General features: G+C 40.3%; 1 protein-coding gene across 3 annotated transcripts in view; it reads right to left on the bottom strand.

The window, feature by feature from the left end:
* Nucleotides 1-21,924, bottom strand: part of POLR3B (RNA polymerase III subunit B) — a 136,394-nt gene that overhangs the window by 10,989 nt on the left and 103,481 nt on the right. For 2 of the 3 annotated variants that reach the window (XM_081310645.1, XM_081310646.1), the window contains exons 24-27: nucleotides 10,958-11,061; nucleotides 10,165-10,331; nucleotides 5,745-5,858; nucleotides 1,459-1,632 (exon numbers count right to left, since the gene is read on the bottom strand). In XM_081310645.1, coding sequence (XP_081166771.1) covers nucleotides 1,459-1,632; nucleotides 5,745-5,858; nucleotides 10,165-10,331; nucleotides 10,958-11,061 — 559 coding nt within the window. The remainder of the gene's footprint in view (nucleotides 1-1,458; nucleotides 1,633-5,744; nucleotides 5,859-10,164; nucleotides 10,332-10,957; nucleotides 11,062-21,924) is intronic. The other variant, XM_081310647.1, reaches the window with a different exon arrangement.

The raw sequence follows: 21,924 nt of genomic DNA, 5'->3' as shown, positions 1-21,924 counted from the left end.
TCTCATTGATATAAGAAAGAGCCAGGCTTATTCTGGGAAGAATGTCGCCCCATCTCTGCAACCTTATGAAAAGAATGAACTGCAAGTGGCCACCTCTTCTTCTGTTAGTTCCTAAAATGCAATTTCTTCATGGACAGGACTCATAGACTCCTCTACACCAGTCATAAAATAATTTGCTAAAAGGTTTTACATTTAACTAGCAAGGTACGCTCTGTGTCCTCAGAAGCCCCCTTGTTCTGATTCTTCATCAGCTTTATTCAATCAAGACATTGGCAGCTGAGGATGGTAAGAGGTTGGGAAGGAAGCTCTGGGAAGGACTCAGTGGGGGAAAAGATGGCCTGTGTACTCCTAAAGCCCGGCAATGAATGCTCACTGTTGTGGGGGTGGTCCCTTCCTAGGAAGAGCAGCTTTGGAGAGGGCAGCTGAGGGCTGCTGAGGGTGTGGTGGCTACCTCCCATCCCTGCCTGCACTCTGCTAGATCTTGTCTCAGCAGAAGAGGGAGGGGAGACTGGGCACCACAGGTTCCCTTGCCTATGGGGACGAGTGGGGTCATGAATAACCTTAAATAAAGCTTCATGTTCTTTGGTGGCAGAGCAGAACCACTTACCATAGAAAGGTGCTGCTACTGCACAAACAAACTGGGGAGTGTCATTCTCTAAGATGGCCTTTGTGTACCAAAAATAATTTCTTTATAAACTGCATTACTCATTGGCAATCTGACAAATGCAGGGTTATCATTTATCAATTATTGTTTTATGAAGCACCCACCAAATCCCAGGCTGAAGAAGTGAAGATCAACAAGACCACATGATCAGAATGAATGGAAGATAAGCTCTTTTTAAGCAGCCCTCATCTACCTTGCTCACTGTGTACCGCTGGAGCCCAGAGCACTGTCAAATAGCAGATACTCCGCAAGTTTGCTGAATGACTGATTGAGACAGACATGCCTTCTGCCCTCATGAAGTGAACAGTTCAAATGTGAAGCAGCTTGCCATGCTGGAGTACACTACAGGTTAGGATCAGGCCACCAGGTCTTGGTCCTGGCTCTGTCACCATCTGCTCTAAGACCTGAGGCAACATATTTGGTTCACTGTGTCTGAAGATAAAAACAAGGACTTTTGACACAATTTTCCTACAAAGTTTTTTTAACAGATTGTAAATTCTAACATCTAACAATGTATCTTCTTGGAGTTTTTCAGGAGGATAGTGCTGTAAAATATACTTGAGATAATATTAAAAAGAAGATGAAGTCTCTATTCCTTGGGAATGGTATAGAAAACAGATCATTATGCAGACAGATGACACACACAGAATGCCCAATCACAGGAAAGCAAGGATAGGGAGGACACCCTAGATTAAAGGCCAAGACTGGAGAACATGTGGGTATGATCCAGGGACAATTCTTGAGCTATGATTTTAGAGAAAAGGGGTATGACATAAGAGACTATATCCACTTACCAGCCAGAATACCCCAGAAGTCCACACTGCCCACAGACATCAACCTCAAAGGCATCACTTGAAATCATTAGTCTCTCTAGCAGAAGCATACTGGCTCCATAGCCAATTAAACAGTCACGTTCCATTTCTCCAAGACGCAAGCCACCATCACGAGATCGCCCTTCAGTGGGCTGCCTTTGAAACAAGTTATTGGACAAATATATTATTACCATATTAAACAAACAAGGAGGTAGCACCCCACAGAGACTAAGAACATGATGCTTTGGAGCAGGGTTCACCTGGATCTGGTCATGTATTGTACAGGAAACTTGAGTATGCTGCTCAGCCTTACCTTTTTAAAAAAGCACTTAAGAGTAATGTTATGGCTTAGATCTGGACTGTGCCCTGAAAAACTCACATGATGATGCAGCAGTGTTTAAAGGTGAAAAGACTGGATTACTAGGGCTATAACCTCATTAGTGGGTTTACCATTTGACGGATTCATAATTGGAATGGACTACTGGATGGTAACTGTGGGCAGGTGGGGTGTGGCTGGAAGAAGTAGGTCACTGAGAGCATGTCACTGGGGATCACATCTTGTTCCTGAGTCCTTGGGTGTGTGCACCCTTTCTCTCTCTCCTTTCTGGCTGCCATAAGCTGAGCAGCTTTCCTACACCATGCCTTCTCTATGATGTTCTGTCTCCCCTTAGGCCCAGAGCAATGGAGTTGGCTGCCCATGGAGTGAACCTCATAACCATAAGCCAAAATAAATCTTTCCTCCTCTAAGTTGTTCTTGTCAGGTATTTGGCCACAGTGACGAAAGCTGACTAACACAAATACCTAACCAAAGAGCCTCAAATAAGAAAAGAAGTAACTTGGTGGTGGTTGTTATTAAATAAAAATAACATAATTATATATAATATTTATTATATGACACAATACTCCACTAATGTACAATCACATGAAACACCAGTGCTAGCATTACTACCACCATCATTATCACTGTTATTAGGACAGTGCAATGTTCAAATCAGGGAACAATGCCTTTGAGTGTTTTCCAGAGATATCTTGGTACTCTGTTATTTAAAATCATGAAAAATTACGCAGAATAGACTGTGGAAGAAGAATGGTTTCCAATAGTTACTGCCACAGTTTGAGGGCTTGTTAGTCTCTTGAATGAACTGTGTGGTTTATATATATACCGAGTTGAAGAATAAAAGGTTAAGAATCCAAGATCCAGAGATGTAGATAAAATTAGAGATTCTGAACAATTTAGGCAACTCTGCCTTGGAAATGATCACACAAATCACTTTGGGGAGGGTGGAGAAGTGAGCTCTGTGGCTACCTTATTTTACAACACTTCTGAGGGGTGTTCTGTGAGGGAACCATGAACTCAGGGTCATGCCTGCTTTATTCCACAGCATTTTTTCTTCTTTGTTGTTGCCACAGATCTCCTAAAGTATTATGAAGGTGAATACAGTACCTGCCAACACATGCTGAAATTTTAAAATTGTCTTTGTTCTTATGGTTGAAAGTGACAATGGGAAATCTGGTATGTTGAAGATCATTTGCTGAAAAAAGTCTACACGTGAAAATCTTACAAATAGGTCCAACTAAGTTAACATTATGTCAGAACTGACATGCCTACACATTTTTATTTGCTAGGAGAACCACCCCTAGGAGGTGCTCCTTCCACTTGTAGTTTAACCTCTGAGATAACTGACCACAGACCCTGCCCTCTGGAGTCTTCATGTGTAATCCAAAGCAGTAACTTCTTTCATACAACAGAGCAAAACAGAGAAATAACTGCTTTAACAGTTATGTTACTTTGAATAGTTTTTAGATGTAACTAATATGGAAGTCTATGAGGGATTGGAATTTAAGGGAGAAACACACTGAATCTACAGAGTCCCATCACCATGGTGATTACTACCTTGACAATGTCTCTTCTATTTTCTGCAATTTTAAGCACATGTATGCCTATTATTTCAACAGACATGTGCATTTGTTCAGTTTGATGCTCAAGGGATTAAATCACCCATGTTTCTTTCTTGGTTGGGAAAAAAACAAAACCAAAAACACTAATAGCACCATTTTTCCTCTTTCTACGCATACCATCCAAATAATGCTCAGTGCCAGTAGGAAGGGGACCAGGTTTTTAACTGAGCATCTTCTACAGATTGGTGCTATATATATGCTGTATTTACCAGTACTCTATGACATAGGTATAATCACCTTCACTTTGTATATGAGAAAAATAAAAGCTGAGACACTGTCCAAGCTGATGTGGAGATGAGATCACATCACATCTACCATCTGGTTCTTCCCCCCCACACTACTAATAATCTGAGCTGGGAGCTCTTTGTTGTGGGGTGTCTCATGCACTGTAGGGCATTTAATAGCATCCCTGGTGTCTCTACACACTAGATACCAGTACCTCCCTTCCTATTCCCAAGTTGTGACAACCAAAAACATCTCTAGACATCATCAAATATTCCCAGGGGTTGGAGGTGGGGGCAAAATAGCTCAGCTGAGAACCACTGCTCTAGACAAAGTTTCTCCAGGTGGAAAAAATGGTCCTAAGAAGATGCGATACTTAGCTTACCAAAGTTATTCCTTGAATTTGCAGGGGACTGGTTCTAGGACCCCTGTGGATAACAAAATCCACAGACAGGCAAATCCTTTCTATAAAATGGCATGCCTGCATACAACCTATACACACCTTTCACATACAGTCATGCAGGGCTCAACAATGGGGTACAGGGTACAGGTCTGGGAAATGCAATGTCAGGGGATCCCATGGTTGTACAAACATCATAGAGTACACTTATCCAAACCTATGATACAGTCTACTTATTACACATCTAGGTTTATGGGGTGTGTATGCATGTGTATACATAATATAGCTCCCTCCTCCTCCTCCTCCTCCTCCTCCTCAGAGAAGTGAAGAACAAACACAGGACTAAATATGGCACAAGAGAAATGATGCAGTTCACAGACCCAGTAAACACAAGAAGTCCACAGCTGCTGCTCATGGCATACATGGCATACATGTATACATGCTTTACGGTACATTTATTTTATGAGAAGAAGGAGTACACTCTAAAGTAATGGAAAGAGCATAGAGCATATGTAAAGCAGTTACATAGTTGTCTCTTATCACTATCAGGAATTGTGCATTCTATGTAAGTGTTCAGTGCAATGCTTTTACAGGACCAGCAGCACAGGTTTGTTTACATCAGCATCACCACAAACATGTGAGTATGTGCTGAGCTACAATGTTACCATGGCTACAATGTCACTGGGCAATAGGAATTTTCCACGTCCATTATAATCTTAAGGGACCACCACTGTATACGTGGTCCATCATTGACCGAAATGTCGTCATGCAGCACATTTTACAGTCTCTGTATGTTACTTATAATACTAGTAGAATGAAAGATATGTAAACAGGTGCTATACTACATTGATTAGAGAATAAGGACAAGAAAAAGTTTGTACATGTTCAGCACAGACACAATTTTTTCCCTCAAAAAAAATTTTTTTTTTTTTTTGCAGTCCAGGGATTGAACCCAGGGCTTCACACATGCTAGATGTCATGGTCTAGATCTGGAGTAGCCCCTGAAAATCATATTTTGAAAGCATGAACCCCAATGCAGCAAGATTCAGAGGTAGGGATTTTAAGCAATAATGAGAGCTGGAACCTCATCAGTGGATTAATCCATTTGAAGATTAATAACCTGAATGGACTACTGGGTGGTAAGTATAGACAGATGGGGTGTAGCTGGAGAAAGCAGGTCACAGGGATATGACCTTGGGAACTATATTTTTGTCCCTGGCTTATGCTGCAAGTCTCTATATCCCTGCTACCTGGCTGCCAAGAGTTGAGCAGCTTTTCTCTGACACACCCTCTGCCATGATGTTCTGCCTCATTGCAGGCCCAGAGCAAAGGAACTAGCTGACCATGAACTTGATTCTCTGAAACCATGTGTGGGTATATATGTTCTTACCTTCTAATATATAAACATTTCTGAAAAGGACCACATTTAAAGTGGTACACAGTAAATGGTTGTATTAGGAGACTGTGGCAAGACTTCAATGGCTTTGATCTTGAGCCTGTGAAATGATTTTTAATCAGCTGCTTTTTCATGTTGGTAGTATGTATGATTTTTATTAAGCCCATACCCTACATTTTGACATTTCAAGAAAATAGAAATTTCCATGAGTCTACTTTTTGCCTTATCGAGAAAATGCAACACTGTTTTGACTTGCATAATAAGCTCTTTTTGTAAATGCTTCTCGCTTACCTGGTAAGGACGGCTCGTGGTCCCCGGGCCCGGGCATGCATTTTATCCAGCACCATGTGTTTCAGTTTCTGATAGTACACAGGACCGAAATAGATATAAGCTTCCAAAGGCTCTCTGAAAGAAAAGTCAGAGTTTGGGGTTAAGAAACTAGGTTTGGACTGGGCATGGTGGTGTGTACCTGTAATCCCTGCAGCCCCAGTGGCTAAGGTGGTTAAGGCAGAAGGGTCACAAATTCAAAGACAGTACTTAACAAGACCCTGTCTCAAAAAATAAAATATCAAAAGAGCTGGGGATGTGGCTCAGTGGTTAACTGCCCCTGGGTTCAATCCCTCATACCAAAAAGCAGCTAAAGAGGTTGTGAAGCTGTGTGCAGATTTTCTCCTCTCACTGCCCTTTCTTGCCTGGACTACCACAACCCATCTCATGATTCTCCCTATTTTCACTTTTATACCCTGACAATCTATTCTTCACATAATAAACAGGGGTGAGTCCCTCTAAAATGTAAATCACAAAAAGATATTTTGCTCTAAACTTCCCATATCATTTCTCATCACACTAAGAATCAATATTGCCAAGATTCTATATAATAGCCAGAAGAGCAAACATAATCCAGCACCTGCCTGCCTCAAATTCATTTTCTATTCTCTCATGGCTCATTCTCCAACAATGCTGACCTCTTTATTCCTCAAATGCAAAATGCTGTCCATGTCTCAGGGCGTTTGCATGCATTGTTTTCTTTGCCTGAACATTCTCCCATCAGGTATTCACATGACTCGTCAACAGCGCGCCACCTCAGAGAGCCTTTCCCTTATCATCTTTTCCAAAGGAGAGTTTTACTTCCCCTGCAGCACTGCCACCCACCCAGCTGTCTCTACATGTAGTGCACTTTCACCTTTTGCTACTATAGTATTTTTAATAACTTCTTTGGTTATTGCCTGTCTTCCCTACAAGAAGTAAACTGCAAGGATGAGCTCTGTCTCCTTTGCCACTGTGGCTCCAGCACCTCTAATAGTCTAGTACAGGTGCTCAATAAATGTCATATAACTTATTTAATGAATCTTTAGAAAAACTGCAGTAAGAGTTGAAAAAGAAGAGTGAACATACACATACTTTGACAAAAAAAAACTTTTGTTTTTAATCTAGAACAAGAAAAACTAAGGCATTGATGCCTTTGAAGCATTTGCGACATCCTTCCTCAAAGGAAAGAAAGCACCTATTACCTGCCACACAATCCACACAACTATCTAAGGAGTATTGTCACACCTGTTCTGAAGATGAAGCAATAAAGCCAGGGTGCAGAGACTCTCCAGATGTCTGAGAGGAGGATCTGAGAGGAGAAGACGCAGCTAGTGAGTGGTGTAGTATGGATTCACATTCAGAGCTCACCTGCCTCACCAGCCTACCTCAAAACACACACAAATACATTTTGAGCCACAGTGGGATCTTAACTGAGAAGAGCAAAGCAAGCCCCAGACTCAGCAGTGAGACAACTGTACATACTCAGCAATGCCCAAGTGGAATACTACCAATACCTTGGCGCCAATAGCAAAGGCTTGAGGAGCCATCAAGTCACTCTGCTGGCTTAAGCCCCACCAGACTCTGGGGGTCACACAATGCAGTGGAAGGTGCAATGGTGAGGGAATCCAGAGACCCTGTTCCTGTCCCAGGTCTGTTGCACAGAAACAGGAGGACTTCTCTGTTTTCTTGGTTATAAAACAAGGTCAGTCAAAGGTTACTTCTAGTTCTAATGATTGATTCTAATCCTCAGTAACGTGGCTGCTCAGAGTAGAATTTATGGAGCTCCATGCTACTGCATTATCAACAGAATAAACAAATAATTTTTCCACCTCACTATATTCAACAATAAACACAGGATATATATTTTGAACTAAAAGGCTGAACAGTACTTCTCAAACTTTGCTATGAAGGGCTGGGGTGCAGCTTAGTAGTAGAGTGCCTGTCTAACATGCACAAAGCATTGGATTCCATCCCCAGCACCACACAAGAAAAGCAAAAACAAACAAAAATACTCTGCCATGGAGATAAATAGCAAAGAAATGAAAACTCTGGCTGGGGGTGTCTGGGAGGCAGTGTGGCTGGGGACATAGACTGAAGCTGCCCGAGCACACAGGATATGACCACCCAGATCTGTCAGTATAGTTACTGATATACAATCAAGAAGCTCCACCAAATTGGTCCTGAGGTTTTATATACTTTCTGGTCAACATCTGCATTATTTCTGGGTGGAGCCTAAGATGATTGGTTTATCAGAGACAGCTGTGTTTTGATATGGACCTTTAGCTATTTTACTGAACCATTTTTGAAATGGACTATTGGTCTTTTCCTGAAATGTGATTTTCTCTAACGTTTGAGGAAGAGGCACCTAAAGAAATCCCTACTGTTACTGGACAGACCATTTAAAAAAGCACTCCATATTTTTAACAGCTAAGGATGTGGGCATGTTAATGACATCTGGAGAGTCTCTGCACCCTGCAATTAGGCTCTGTCCTCCTGTGCTTCCAGCCGAGCTTCACCTGCCCCCAAGGAGCTCACAACCTTGGAACAACAGTATAAGCACTGTGTCCCTGGATTTGAGCTGGCACAAGATACCTAACTGTATCTTAATTTAAGCAACTGATTTGATCCTTTAAAACCCACTGTGAGTCAAAACAATTGTAAGCACCTGTTTCTCACCAGTTGACAGGGAGAGCCCTTGCTGGGTGAGCTGGCCTTTGCCCTCTCCAACCTACTTAGCCCCCTCACATGGAAGCTAGCTGCTCTCTTCCAGTTCTCAGAACTTACTAATTTCTTTCTCTAGAAAGATGCTGAACATATTTTTTCCTCTGTATCAAACTTTCCAAGTGGCCTATCCTCCTCATCTCAGCTTAAATATCTGTCTTATCTCAAATATTCGCCTGCTCACAGGCATCTTCTAATCTCTCCTTTGTCTTCATTTTGGAGAGACCTATTTTTGGGTGGATCTACTTCTTTGCATTTCTTCATTTAACAAGCACCTCTAGGATAAATGGATTAAAAAAATGTGGCATATACACAATGGAATTTTACTCAACAATAAAAGAGAATATAATCATGGCATTTGCAGGTAAATGAATGGCGTTGGAGAAGATAATGCTAAGTGAAGTTAGTCAATCCCCCAAAACCAAATGCCGAATGTTTTCTCTGATATAAGGAGGCTGATTCATAGTGGGGTAGGGAGGGGGAACATGGGAGGAATAGACGAACTCTAGATCGATCGGGTAGAGGAGTAGGAGGGAAACGGAGGGGGCAGGGGGTTAGCAATGAGGGTGGAATGTGATGGACATCATTATTCAAAGTACATGTATGAAGACATCAATTGGTGTCAACATACTTTATATACAACCAGAGATATGAAAAACTGTGCTCTATATGTGTAATGAGAATTGTATTGCATTCTGCTGTCATTAATTTTTTAAAAAATCAATTAAAAAAAAAAACAAAAAACAAGCACCTCTAGAGCACCTGCTGTGTGTCAGACCCTGTGCTAGCATGGGAACTAGAATACTAAAGAGACCAAGAGCCCAGAGTGCTACAGAGGGCAATGAGGGACGATATGACAGCAAGGGGCGGCAGTCATATTTGGCCCCACTGAGAAGTTGCCGTTTGTGTATTTTTAAATGTCTAATAACAAATTTAAATGGTCAGCTCTCAGGCAAAGGGACCATGTCTATTTTGTTTACTTTTATACATTTGATGCCAATGGATAAAGAAATGTGGCATATATACACAATGGAGTTTTGTTTAATTTTATACATTTGATGCCAAACGCATATTAAATGTTTAACACAACTTTAGACCTCAGGCCATTGTCTGATAGTCAAATGTAGAGTAAGTCCAACAGTTAAGGGAAACCCTCTGCATTATATACGATTGAGGTGTTTCATATTTTGTTAAGTTAAATCTTTTCTACTTTTAAAATTATAACCATTCCAATAGCCCTCTTCAATTTATCAGTTTTCTAAATTTTCATTTTCTTTAAGCAGCAAAGAGGTATTTATTGCGAGCTAGCCCAGTCTTCCTCCGCACGCACACAGCAACTGGTAACACCGAGAGGCCTACATTTTCATTTTTTTATATCAGAGTTCTTGAAACAGTAAAGTTTTATTCTTTAAACCTTAATGCTCAATCCTTAAATCATACTTCTTTCTTTGAGATGGGGTCTTGCTCTGTTGCCTAGCTTGGACTCAAATTTGGGGCTTGAGTGATCCTCCCACCCCAGTCTCCTAAGTAGCTGGGACTGTAGGCATGCACCATCATGCCCAGTTTTGAAGTACACTCTTTAAGGTATACTGACAGAATACATCTTAAGGGCTCTTAACCTTCTATTCTAATACAACCATTCCTTTTTTTTTTTTTTAAAATGGCTCAACAGCATACTCACCCTGTGATGCCAGATGTGACATAGTCCTTCCCTAAGTAGTTATAACCATGGCGAACGAGGTCCTCACATACATCCTTCACTTTACTCCCTCCGAATGCAGTACCGTAGTGGAACCTGCCATCTAACACACCCGCCTTGCCGGCCAGCAGCTCAATTAACTTTCCCACCTGTGGGATGTGAACAAATTAAGTAAGTACCTCCCTGTGGTACAGGAATTCTCTTTACTTATTTATCTCTGGCTTATTCTCCCAACAGGATATGGGACTACCACAATTAATAACAATGATAAATTAACAGCAGCAGTATTCATTGATCTCTTGCTGTGTGACACATTCTACTGAAACAGCTTGACATGTATGGTGTAATTCTCTACATCTCAAACACCTTACAAGTTAGGTAACATTATTCCCTCAGTTTCCAGATGAGAAAACTGAAGTAAAGGAATAAAGTGACTTGTCCAATGCCATCGGCCAGTAAGAGGGGGAGCCAGGAGAACAGCCAAGTGGCCTTTAAAGGGAGACTCACATAGGTTTGGTGTAAGGGGCTCTCTGCAGAAGGCTAATAAGTACCTCACTCAGAAGACTCCAGTTGTGCAAGTGAGCTCCTTTTTCTCTGTAGAAGAGAGTGGCCCAGAACTGCCAGGGACTAGAAGCTTGTTTATCCAGCAGGGGGTCAAAGGAATCTTTTTAAAACTCAGTTTCAGGGTCTCATCACCTCCACTTACTACAACTAAACTAACTGCCTGCTTTCTTCCTTAAAAGCTGTGCCTCTCAAAAGCCTAAAGGTAACTGACCGTCATTCTCGATGGGAAGCCATGTGGGTTCATTATGATGTCCGGACAGATGCCAGAATCACAAAATGGCATATCCTCCTGGGGGACGATCAAACCACAAACACCTGGGGGAGAGAAGATTTCATGCAACATAAAGCAAACTGGCAGAAAGAAGAATACAGTACTTAATTGGGATCTTCCTGCTGCTATCTCTATTTCTACTGCTTTAAAATTTGCCCTATCGTCTCTATCAAGAATAACAAAAGCAATTTCTAGCAATCCTGTTAGACAGTCAAAAATGACTCTCCTTGCAGAAAAGAACTGCAGCCTGTGGACTGTCCTGCTGGCGTGATACACAATGATGCTGTCAGGCTGCTTGCCCACCCTTCTGTGCCACGAAGACCAAAGAGCAGCAATTCCCTGGGACGTGAGCCGAAGTCCCTGAAGCTTTAAGTCGGCAACAATCTTGCTCCTTGCCAGTTAGGCTGTGATCTGTGAGGTTCTGCACCCAAATTATAGGAATCCAACATAGAACTGATTGAACAAGAGGGGCATGTAAAATACAGTTTTAAAAAACTGTGGCTGATATTCACAGAACTGGCTGGTTGGCTGATTCTTGCCAGGACTTCCCTGGCTGAGCCTATATTGCCTGAAGGAATTTTAATTCCTATAGTTTACAGCATGTTAAAAAAGCAATCTTTGAACTTGTAAAGATAAACAAGAAAATTAAATGCCAAATCATTCTTGGAGAAAAATGTTAGAATCAGAAATGGAATTCTAAGAATGAAAACAGAACAAAACAAAAAACCCTAACAATTCTCTGCAAATGACTGATGTTCTCTTAAATTAATTGTGGTTTATTATCCCCTTAATATTGTTCTAAAGTTATAGGGGACTTTGTTGCTAAGTTGTTTTTAATTCTTGGAATTTCTTTTTCGTGAGAGGAGGAGAAAAAATAGAATTTAGATTTTTACCCACAATCACATAATTTAGAATTGGAAAACTAGTCTACAATGGCACTGAATTAAGAAAAAAAGTTCTCATAATGTAGTAAGATAAAATTCTTTTTTTCCCCTGTCTGCAGAGTTATCAACCATCTGCACCTATTGAAAAACTGTTCTTATTTTTTCATTCCTCACTTCAGCTTCTATATAACTATTCAAACTACTTTATTATTATTTTTGTAGTACTGGGGATCAAACCCAGGGTCTTGTGCAGGCATGCTGGGCAAGTACTATACCACTGAGCCCTTCAAACTAAAATAAAATTTTTGTGATTTGTTATAGTTGTGAAGAGTTAAAGTCTACGGGAAAAAGATGGCCATTCATGCCATCTACTTATTTCATATTAGTTATTAATACTCCAATTTCTAGAGGCTTCCAACAAGATGTAATTAGGTCTGAGGAGCTGAATTCTAGAGCACAGAGTTATTTTAATTGGCATTTTGGTTGAAATGGTTTTGTTTATTATAAAGAACGTATGCTTTCCTACAAGAACAGAAGCAGTCATTCAGTTCACTTTATTTCAAATTCTACTACAATGTGTTAGAACTTAAATCAAGCAGAGTGTGTGACCCTCTATTCTTTCCTCTAAAAATCCATCTTACACACACTGAAATTATCTGACAAAACCCTAGGGCTACTTGGAAATCTGCTTTGAAAGAGATCAAATTGTAAATCTAGGTACACCGACAACAACATTGTATAGGAGTGAACAAAATGTTAAAAACGGCAACTCCAAAAGGGACTGATCCTGGGACGCCTGGCTAAGAATGACATTTTGGCTGGTGAGGGGATGGAGGGTTCAACTATATCCTTGAAAACAAAACTAAAGCAAAACGAGCCACCCTTGGCAGAGCTTCACAGGGGTGCAGGGTTTGCTCAGGATGTAGACCAGGCCTCTCACCCTCCCACAGGAGAAGGTGAGGAGTGAGGGACAGAAGTTACAAAAATGACCATGGAAGCATGACATACTCAGATGGCGGGGGGTGGGGGGAAAAGAGATGACTTGCACTTTGTATTTTCAGTTTTAGTTGTCTCATTTAACCAAGGAAATTTAACTTCATTATGTTACTAAAGCAAAAATAATACTCACAATATTTAATAACTTTCCTTGAAACTTGATTAATATTTAGTACACAGTCTCCTTTTTGAGAAGTTTTTTTCTTATCTGCCCTCTTCTGACATTTTGATAAAAACAAAACAAAACAAACAAAATCAACATAAGTAGCTTTCCGATTTTTCCATTCCCTTGTAGGAACTGCTTTGGCTGTATCTGAACCAAGGGCACCTGTAAGCCAAAAATTAAATCTTCGCTAACTTAAAATTACTTTAGGCTCTGAAAACCCTTTTATATGCCAAGATGGTTCCCATAGCAGACAGCCTGTGTTGTTTGTTTTGTGTGAAAGTGAATGATAAAAGATCCATGAAATCGACACAGAAAGCCCGAACAGCAGAAAGAACTGAGGGCTCTCCATCACTGCGGCTTCTACCCTCTGCTGACTTGGGGGACAATGGGAGCTACACATCCAACTGCAGATCTAACACAGCTGTGCATTTCATTAGATGAAGAGCATTAGTGACACAAGTAAATAATTAACTTATTCTGGTCCGCTGACTGTGCTTATGAGACCAGTCATAGCTGACAGATTTTAATACGAGTTAACACAAAGAGGCCATAATGAGCTTAGAAGTTAAAACAAAATATTTAGACAGAATTTGACGATCTCGAATCTCAAATTAGACAGATGATTTTTAAAAGTTTGCATTTTGCTGAATTCATTAGGGGCAAAATGACACTTCTCAACCTTAGAATCAGACTTTTTTTTTAAGGATATTTCTCTGAGTCAGAAGTACTTGAGTCCTTAAAGTGGGGAAGTTTCTTACTTTCCAATGGAAAATTAAAATTCTGTTTTCTCCAGGGACACAGGAATAAAATCCATTCCAGTATTAAGAATGCTTAAAAGTTATGGTCACTTTCCTTCAGTACTGGCCTAAAAATGTAAATGATATGCGGTACGCTTCAGTGTGTTAACACTCCCCTGGATTCCTGAAAAGAGGATGGACTACAAATAAACCATATCTAATGGAAGCTGTTGTGAGACAATTACCAATTCATATTTTAAATGCTTACACAGCATTTCAGATTTTAAAATAAAATTTCATCCCCTGGTTCATGCTGTGTCTCAACCCCATTGTTTATAGCACAACCTCCTGGCAGTAAAAGGCAAATACACTAGTCAACATGCCGAGGACATTTAGTGCACTCACTGGGACCACAGACAGATCTTCAGGACGTCTAACAAATGCAAAAACCAAATAAAAAAGAAAACCAAAACTCACAATGTTAGAGAAAAAGGGTACTACAGATACCCAGTCATCGGAACATTATTCCATTACCACTGACCTTAATTTCAAGTTGTAAAAAGAAAGAAAGTAGGGATTCTGAAGAGGCTATAAGCGGGTGTCAACCCAGTCAAGACCCAGAGTCACAGTACTGTGCCATGCCCCAGACACTGCAGGATCCTAAACCAGTTTTCTATTTCCATCTCTGTGGCTTCACAGAGTGACACAGAAATTGACTTTAGTGGCCTTAAGAATAATTTGATTTTCTTAAAAAAGTATTTCCAATTATAAATAGTAACTAAATTATTCAAGTCATTTTTGGCTCTTCTAACATTAATTTTAATTATTGAATCTGTGTAATGGACTACCTTAATTTGAATAGATGAGAACCTAAGAAGAAAAATGTTAGAAAAAATTAAAGCACTCCAGAACCTTATCAATAGAGGAAAGTGAACAACAACTAGAGAAGACAATAGTAATGACATCCTTAATTTAAGAGCTGTTTCTGGGGCTGGGGTTGTAGCTCAGTGGTAGGGCGCTTGCCTCACATACGTGAGGCCCTGGGTTCAATCCTCAGCACCACACAAAAATAAATAAACAAAAATAAAGATATTGTGTCCATCTACAGCCAAAAAATAAAAATAAAAAAAAGGAGCTGTTTCTGATGTGACTTCAATGTGTAATTGCTGATGGACAGGTTAGCCATTACTAAGCAGATGCAGTGCCACAAGTACTATGAGGAGGTGGGAACTGGAAGAGGTTTAGGACTTCAAAATCAGATAGGCAGAGGTAGCCTATGCTGACTATTCAAGTGGAATATTTCAAACTAGCACATTTATACAATTCTCTTTGCTGCATTAAAATGTGTTAAGTGATACAGAGCACATCTGGCAGAAAGGTCTACTGAAACCACCAAGAAACACTTAAATCACCTGCTTTTACTTCTGGTAGATAAACTTAACTGTCATATAAGTCCATATACTCTGCACAGCTGAACATGCTCTGTGCTGAACAAAAGGTGAAAAGATGCTCTGACTTTTCTGTAGAGTCACAGTGCAAGAAGAGGGCAAGTATTTGGTAAGGAGTGTATGCTCTTCTGTCTCCTAATAACCCAGTGTTGATGAAGTCTATAAATGTGGGGAAACGCCATCTGTGGAGATGATTACTCCTTGGCCCTCAGACCAAGGGAGAGTGGAATAGCAAGGAATCAAGTGACTTTAATCTGACTTTGCTGTTCAACAGATATTCTGAGTTGGGGGCCTTAGGAGTTTGGTCTTTCTAATGGGAATAATTATCAACTACCTCTTAAGGCAATTGTGTTAGAAGCATAAATGAGCTAATGTCTGAGAGGTACTTTACTGGTCCTTTGAGAAAGGCTCCATTTAAATACAGGAATTATTATTATATAAGAAACGAAATTACTCTCAGCAGGAAGCATGCTAGCAAAGGCAAGGAGAACAACCTAATGAATAGATGGTGCAGGATCACTTGCACTAACTTTGGCTAAAGAGGCGAAAAGAAGCACTAGTCTCCCTGAGTTCAGGCTCTTTATCTTTATCAGAACGCTGCTTCCTAATAACATCAGAGCTTCACAGGGGCTGGGGCTGGGGCTTTCTACTGGAAAATAGCTTACTACAATAAATACAGCCCTAAATAGGGCTAAAGAAGTGGATAGGAGGCTTTCAAGATTGTTCCTATTAAATAAGAAACGTTTTGCTTTGAATAAACTCATCTCTGTGGGCCTTAAAACATTCAGAAATGGAAATATCTAGATCAAAATGTGAAGGCTAACACAGGTGGTTACTCCTCTCTTCCCTTCCCTCTTTCTAGTTACTGCATTAACCTTCTATTTTTCACACGACCACCTTAAATAATCCCCAGGGAAAGGGGTAGACAAAAACTGTAACTTGTTCTGCTGTTGAATCACTTCCAGATCTATCATATCACATGCCATATCCCAGTTGACATAATTTTAATTCAGCTCTTCCTTACATGTTAACAGATAAATAATGCATAAGAAAACTTGATTAGCTTTCTTATTAAAACATCACTCTAAATGAGAGGAGGCGGTAGAAGACAATACAGTTTTTACACGGCTTTCCCATGAGCAGTTGAATGGTTTGATGTGATAAATTTGCATAGTCTGAGGCACACAAAAGCCTGATTAATTGAAACCCTTACAATGCTTCTGGATGCAGCTATTGTAAAACAATAGCCATAGGAACTTTACAAAATACACACGGCTGAATGTGTCAAGAGCTTAATAAAATGTGTTGAGGCTACACTATTTGGAAACAGAATTGGAGATTTTTATTCTGGGCCATAAAACACTAAATACCCTAATTTCAAAGGATATTTACTGAAAGGTCAGAGGGTTACAGGCTAGCTATCAAAGATCAAAATTTGTTCTTAAAAAGCAAATTAATAAACTCTTCTTACAATAAGGCATCTATGTGTGCAAAATAATCCCAACTTCCTAACACAAAAGTAAGAGCTCCTGGAATTTCTTTTTGAATTCAAACTCTGAAGGATCATTGGGCATCATGTACCTTATCTTGGGGCTCACACTGTTAGCCCTGTCGGGCCCATCGCCCCTCCCACTTAGAAACTTCCATTCAAGCAGGATCAAGCGGAGGGAGCCAAAGATATCCAGACTGTTTGAAGCCTCAGACTTGCAGAGAGGATTTTAGACAGTCTCAAGTACTACATGAGTACAAGGTGCTGTTATTATTACTACTTTAAATCAGGATCTTTTCACTCTCTCTGTTTTAAAAGCAAAATATAGAAAAATTTTCAAAAAAGCTCTGACAAAACTAATTTTTAACGCGACCTTGTTTAATAAATAAACTTTCTTAGCTTTTCTGGCACACATGATTGTGCATTTTCTAACTTCCTGCAGCCTCTCTATAGCCAGTGTTTAAGGATTCTTTGATGTGTTGGAAAGAGGGTGGGTTTTCTTTTCTTCTAAGAAACATTCAATCAAAATCTTAATAAATTAATTTGCAAGTTGCTGAACAACTTATTAATGCAAAATGGAGGCAAGTGACCTTTATAATGGGACTTCTTTTGAAAAAGAAAGGATCCAAGATGAATCTTTCAACCATTTAATCTACATATGCGTCATCCTTACCAGCCAAAGATGGATGGACACACTGAACGATTAAGTGAAAAACTACCTTTCTAAGACCAGACTTCTGTTCCACACAAAGGCTGGCTTCAGTCCATTTAAACTAGCTGCCTGGTCCTCAGGGCCTGGAGGAGACACTGAGGAGTGTATGCCATTATCTCAGATGTGCAGTTATTAAGAAGCTTCTGTTTGCCAGGACAAACACTCTTCCTCAAATACAGTGTTTCCTCTTTAGGAATGCTGCTTGGTGTTGCTGCCTGATTCTGTGAGCTACAGGACCTCTGCTGGAGGTGTTAATCCTTTCTCACATGAGAGACTGAGAAATGTTCTTTCAGGAAAGTGATATATTGCTTTTTTTCTCTCTCTCTCCACATCAAAGGAGTCTACTTTTTCCTTACTCATTGTGAATGGCAGCAGAAGAAAGAGGAAATCTGGGAATATAATAATTTGGCATGCCTGAACACTGAAATAAAACATAATGTGGGGACTCCTTAGGCTAGTGTAATTTTTGCTAAATGATTAAAAAACAAAAAGACCAAAACAAAACAAAAAAATGGAGCAAGAAATCTAACTAATGCACTAGCCATCAGAGAAAAGAATGCTCAAGACAAGACACTTACCTGGTAAGTTCCCTCCATGTAATTTATAACTACACTAAAGAGGTTAATAGAAGTTATTTTTATTTTAATAGAAAGTCTAGCTCCAAATATTCCAATCAGCATTCTATGTGAATGTCTCTTATCTATAAAGGTGATCACAAAAAAAAAAAAAAAAAAAAAAAAACACAAAGAGAAAACACAGAAGAACACACCACACCCATGTTCTGTCCTCTTCCTCTGTGGAGCACCATCATGCATCAGCCACACAAGTCATCACTGCAAGGACCTAGACTTCAAGAATGCTTGGAGAGGGGACCAGAACTTCAGGCTTCCATGCCTCTCCCTAGCTGGAACTAAACTATACTTCCCTTCCTTTATAAACAGCCACATAACACATTCACAACTGTGGTACATAGAAGGTTACTACTGAATAATTTGACCATGGCCTTATTTTGCATATCTGCTAAAGGATGAACTGCTCTAGAGATTCCTGATGGAGGACTTGGCTCTTTTGGGGGAGCCAACTCAACGCAGATTTACTGATGAGACACATGACTGACTTTGTAATACCAAAAGGAGGGTTATACTTCGTCAAGATTCTTTGAATGTCTCATTAGAGGACTGTATTGGAATTCTCTCAACTGAAAAGTGCATAGCTGGGCTGGGGTTGTAGCTCCGTGGTAGAGCCCTTGCCTAGCACATGTGAGGCCCTGGATTCGATTCTCAGCACCACATATAAATAAATAAAATAAAGGTCTATTGACAACTAAAAGAAAAATTTTTTAAAAAGTGCACAGCAGAGCAGATCTGGCCTACTTTTGGGCCCTAGTGTAGTCTTTATGTTGTTATGCCACCTTCCTTATAAACACTTTCTCCTTCCTCAACCCTTGACTCTGCTTGATCCTCCTCTGTTTTTGAGGGTACGGAAGATGATGCTGCTTATGGGGTCAGCACCCTCTGTAACAGCTACTGATAAATTACTTCAACTTCTGCAGTGGCCTTCTCTGACCAATTACATTAGTCTTGCTTATCTCATGCCACTGCTGTCCATATCCAATTACTCAGCGCTAATTCTTGTTCCAGTTTACCTACTCACTCTACCCTCTTCAATCTCCATGAGCTCTTTTGAAGCACATAGCATTTAACTACTGCAGGGTGGCTTCCTCTTCCCATTTGTTTCATTTAGGTGCTAATTATCCTACCACTTTTGAAGTGATCAGCTTGAGCAGGATAGAAGCTCATGTCTGTGAAACTAAATTTTCTAGTCTCCTCTAATGTGGAAAGGATATTTTTGAGGCAGTAGATGCAGAAATATAATCTATACATTGAGCATGTACTAAAAGAATTTCTAACAACATTTTTGTCATATAAAACTTTTAAGAAAAAACTATCAGGCAATCTGCAGAGCCCTGTTACTTCCTGTTACCAGGAACAAGAAATTCAGTGCTCTACATGGAGGAGGAAATTATATTCATAGACACATCAAATCAAAATAAACTTTACATATACTCATAAAGATGTTTGTCAACTTGCAGGTGATGCTACAAAATGGAAAAAACAAACAAACAGCATTCCCAAACAATTCTACATTTCAGTGGTGAAAACTAAGTTCACTAACCACTGATTTTAGTCAGGTATGTGTCTGGATGGAAACAGAAGTTACAGTGTGACGTGTACACTTTGAAAGCTCACAACACTGAAATTTTATTAGCTCATTTCATGACAATTACAAACAGAAAAACTGGTGATATAAACTCATTCTGCACTTCATCCATGTTTTACTCGCCAACAGTCAGCCAATTCCTTTAGACCTGAGCCAGTTGCCGGTGGGCCCCACACCAACGACTGGGTTATTGTGTGGCTCCTTACAGACACCTGCCAGCAGTGCTCACTGCACACAAGGATTCCATGTGAACCAACTATAATCGCTGTCTGAGACACCTCCTCCAAGTTCCTTGCCTCTTCTGGCTTTAATTATGACACCTGGCCAAAACAATCGGGAGAATGGGCAAAACTGAAGATTTGAAAATTTACTACCTTGGGGCTGGGAATGTGGCTCAGGCGGTAGCGCGCTCGTCTGGCATGCGTGTGGCCCGGGTTCGATCCTCAGCACCACATACCAACAAAGATGTTGCGTCCACCGAGAACTAAAAAATAAATATTAAAAATTCTCGGGGCTGGAGATGTGGCTCAAGCGGTAGCGCGCTCGCCTGGCATGCGTGCAGCCCGGGTTCGATCCTCAGCACCACATACAAAGATGTTGTGTCCGCCGAAAACTAAAAATAAATAAATAAATATTTAAAAAAAAAAATTCTCTCTCTCTCTCTCCTCTCTCACTCTCTCTTTAAAGAAAAAAAAAAGAAAATTTACTACCTTTTATATCTGCTCAAATTCTTGATAGATTGTGAATTTTAATCACAGCTAAGCCTGACCATAGGACCAATTAAAGGGGCAGGGACAGTGTTTCATAATGAGTTGTTTAGAAGAAAAGGAATGTCCAAGAATATAGCTTTCGGGAGTATGTATTCCAGGCATCTCTGGAACAAGGTGTGTTGGGTATTATTTATTTTTGATTTGGTGGTAGATACAAAGCTATTTATCCACAAAGAATGAGAATTTTGAAAAGATGCCCATCTCTAGGAGGAGACACAGAAAAGAGTATCAAGAAATGTCAAGATGGGGCTGGGGTTGTAGCTCAGCGGTAGAGCACTCACCTAGCATGTGCGAGGCCCTGGGTTCAATCCTCAGCACCAAAGATAAATAAATAAAATAAAGGTATTGTGTCCAACTACAACTAAAAGATAAATATTAAAAAAAAAGAAAGAAAAAAATGTCAGGATGCTGTCTCAGAAGCAAGCTATGTTTCTTTTGAGGGAAAATTTCCAGGAACATGGCAACCCCAGAGGCCAAGTGGTAATGGAGTAACAAATGAGAAAAGAGCCAGCTTTATCCAGTTTTTTTTTAATATTTATTTTTTTTAGGTGAAGATGGACACAACACAATGCCTTTATTTTTATGTGGTGCTAAGGATCGAACCCGGGTCCCGCCCGTGTGAGACAAGCGCTCTACCGCTGAGCCACAAATCCCAGCCCCCTTTATCCAGTTTTAATGGAGTGGGAAATACACTCAATCAAAAGCCTGATTCAAATCCTGGCTCTGCTGGTGCTGGGCTGAATCTGGTAAGTGATACTCCTCTCCAGGCCTCCATTTCCTCCTTCTGTAACAGGAATCATGAGTCTAACTTGAACTTTATAGGTGAAAGAATGGAATTCAGATGGAAATGCCTGTAAATTATCTGTATACTAAAAGTAAAATGTCATAAATCTGGGAATATACAACATGCAAATGATGCCCATATTTCTTTTCTAGCCCTAATTTCTCCCTGGAGCTTTGGACTCTATATCCAATTGCCTATTAGCACCTTCATTTGGAGTCTAACAGGTACCTCAAATCTTAGCCTTGGGTTCTCTGCCTCTACTCTTGCCTAATTGTGAAACACTCTTCCTTTTCTCAGTCTTCCAAACTAGGTGAGCAGCATTACTGGCTTCTTCAGCCCATAAGCCTAGTCCTCAATCCTGTTCTTGACCTCTCCCGACACCCAAGCCATCAGCATGTCCTGTTGGCTCTATCTTGAGTATTTCCACAACCAGTCACTTCTCTCTACTTCCCCACTATTGCAGGCCTAGTCCAAGGCCACCACAATGGTCTCCCTGCTTCCTTGCTTACTCCTGCCTCCAACCCACTCTCCAAATGAAACCCAGGCTGAGCTCTTCAAGTCTCAAGTCAGTTCTAGTCACTCCTTTGCTTACACTAACCATCCAACAGTTCTACTGGTCACTAGCATATTTAGAATAAAGCACAAACTCCTTTCTTCTGGCTCCGAGGCCCTGTGGGGTGTGCCTTATCCCATTTCTTCTA

Source organism: Spermophilus citellus (genome assembly GCF_964194105.1).
Source record: "Spermophilus citellus genome assembly, chromosome: 10".
NCBI lineage: Eukaryota > Metazoa > Chordata > Mammalia > Rodentia > Sciuridae > Spermophilus > Spermophilus citellus.
This window is presented reverse-complemented; position numbering and strand designations above follow the sequence as displayed.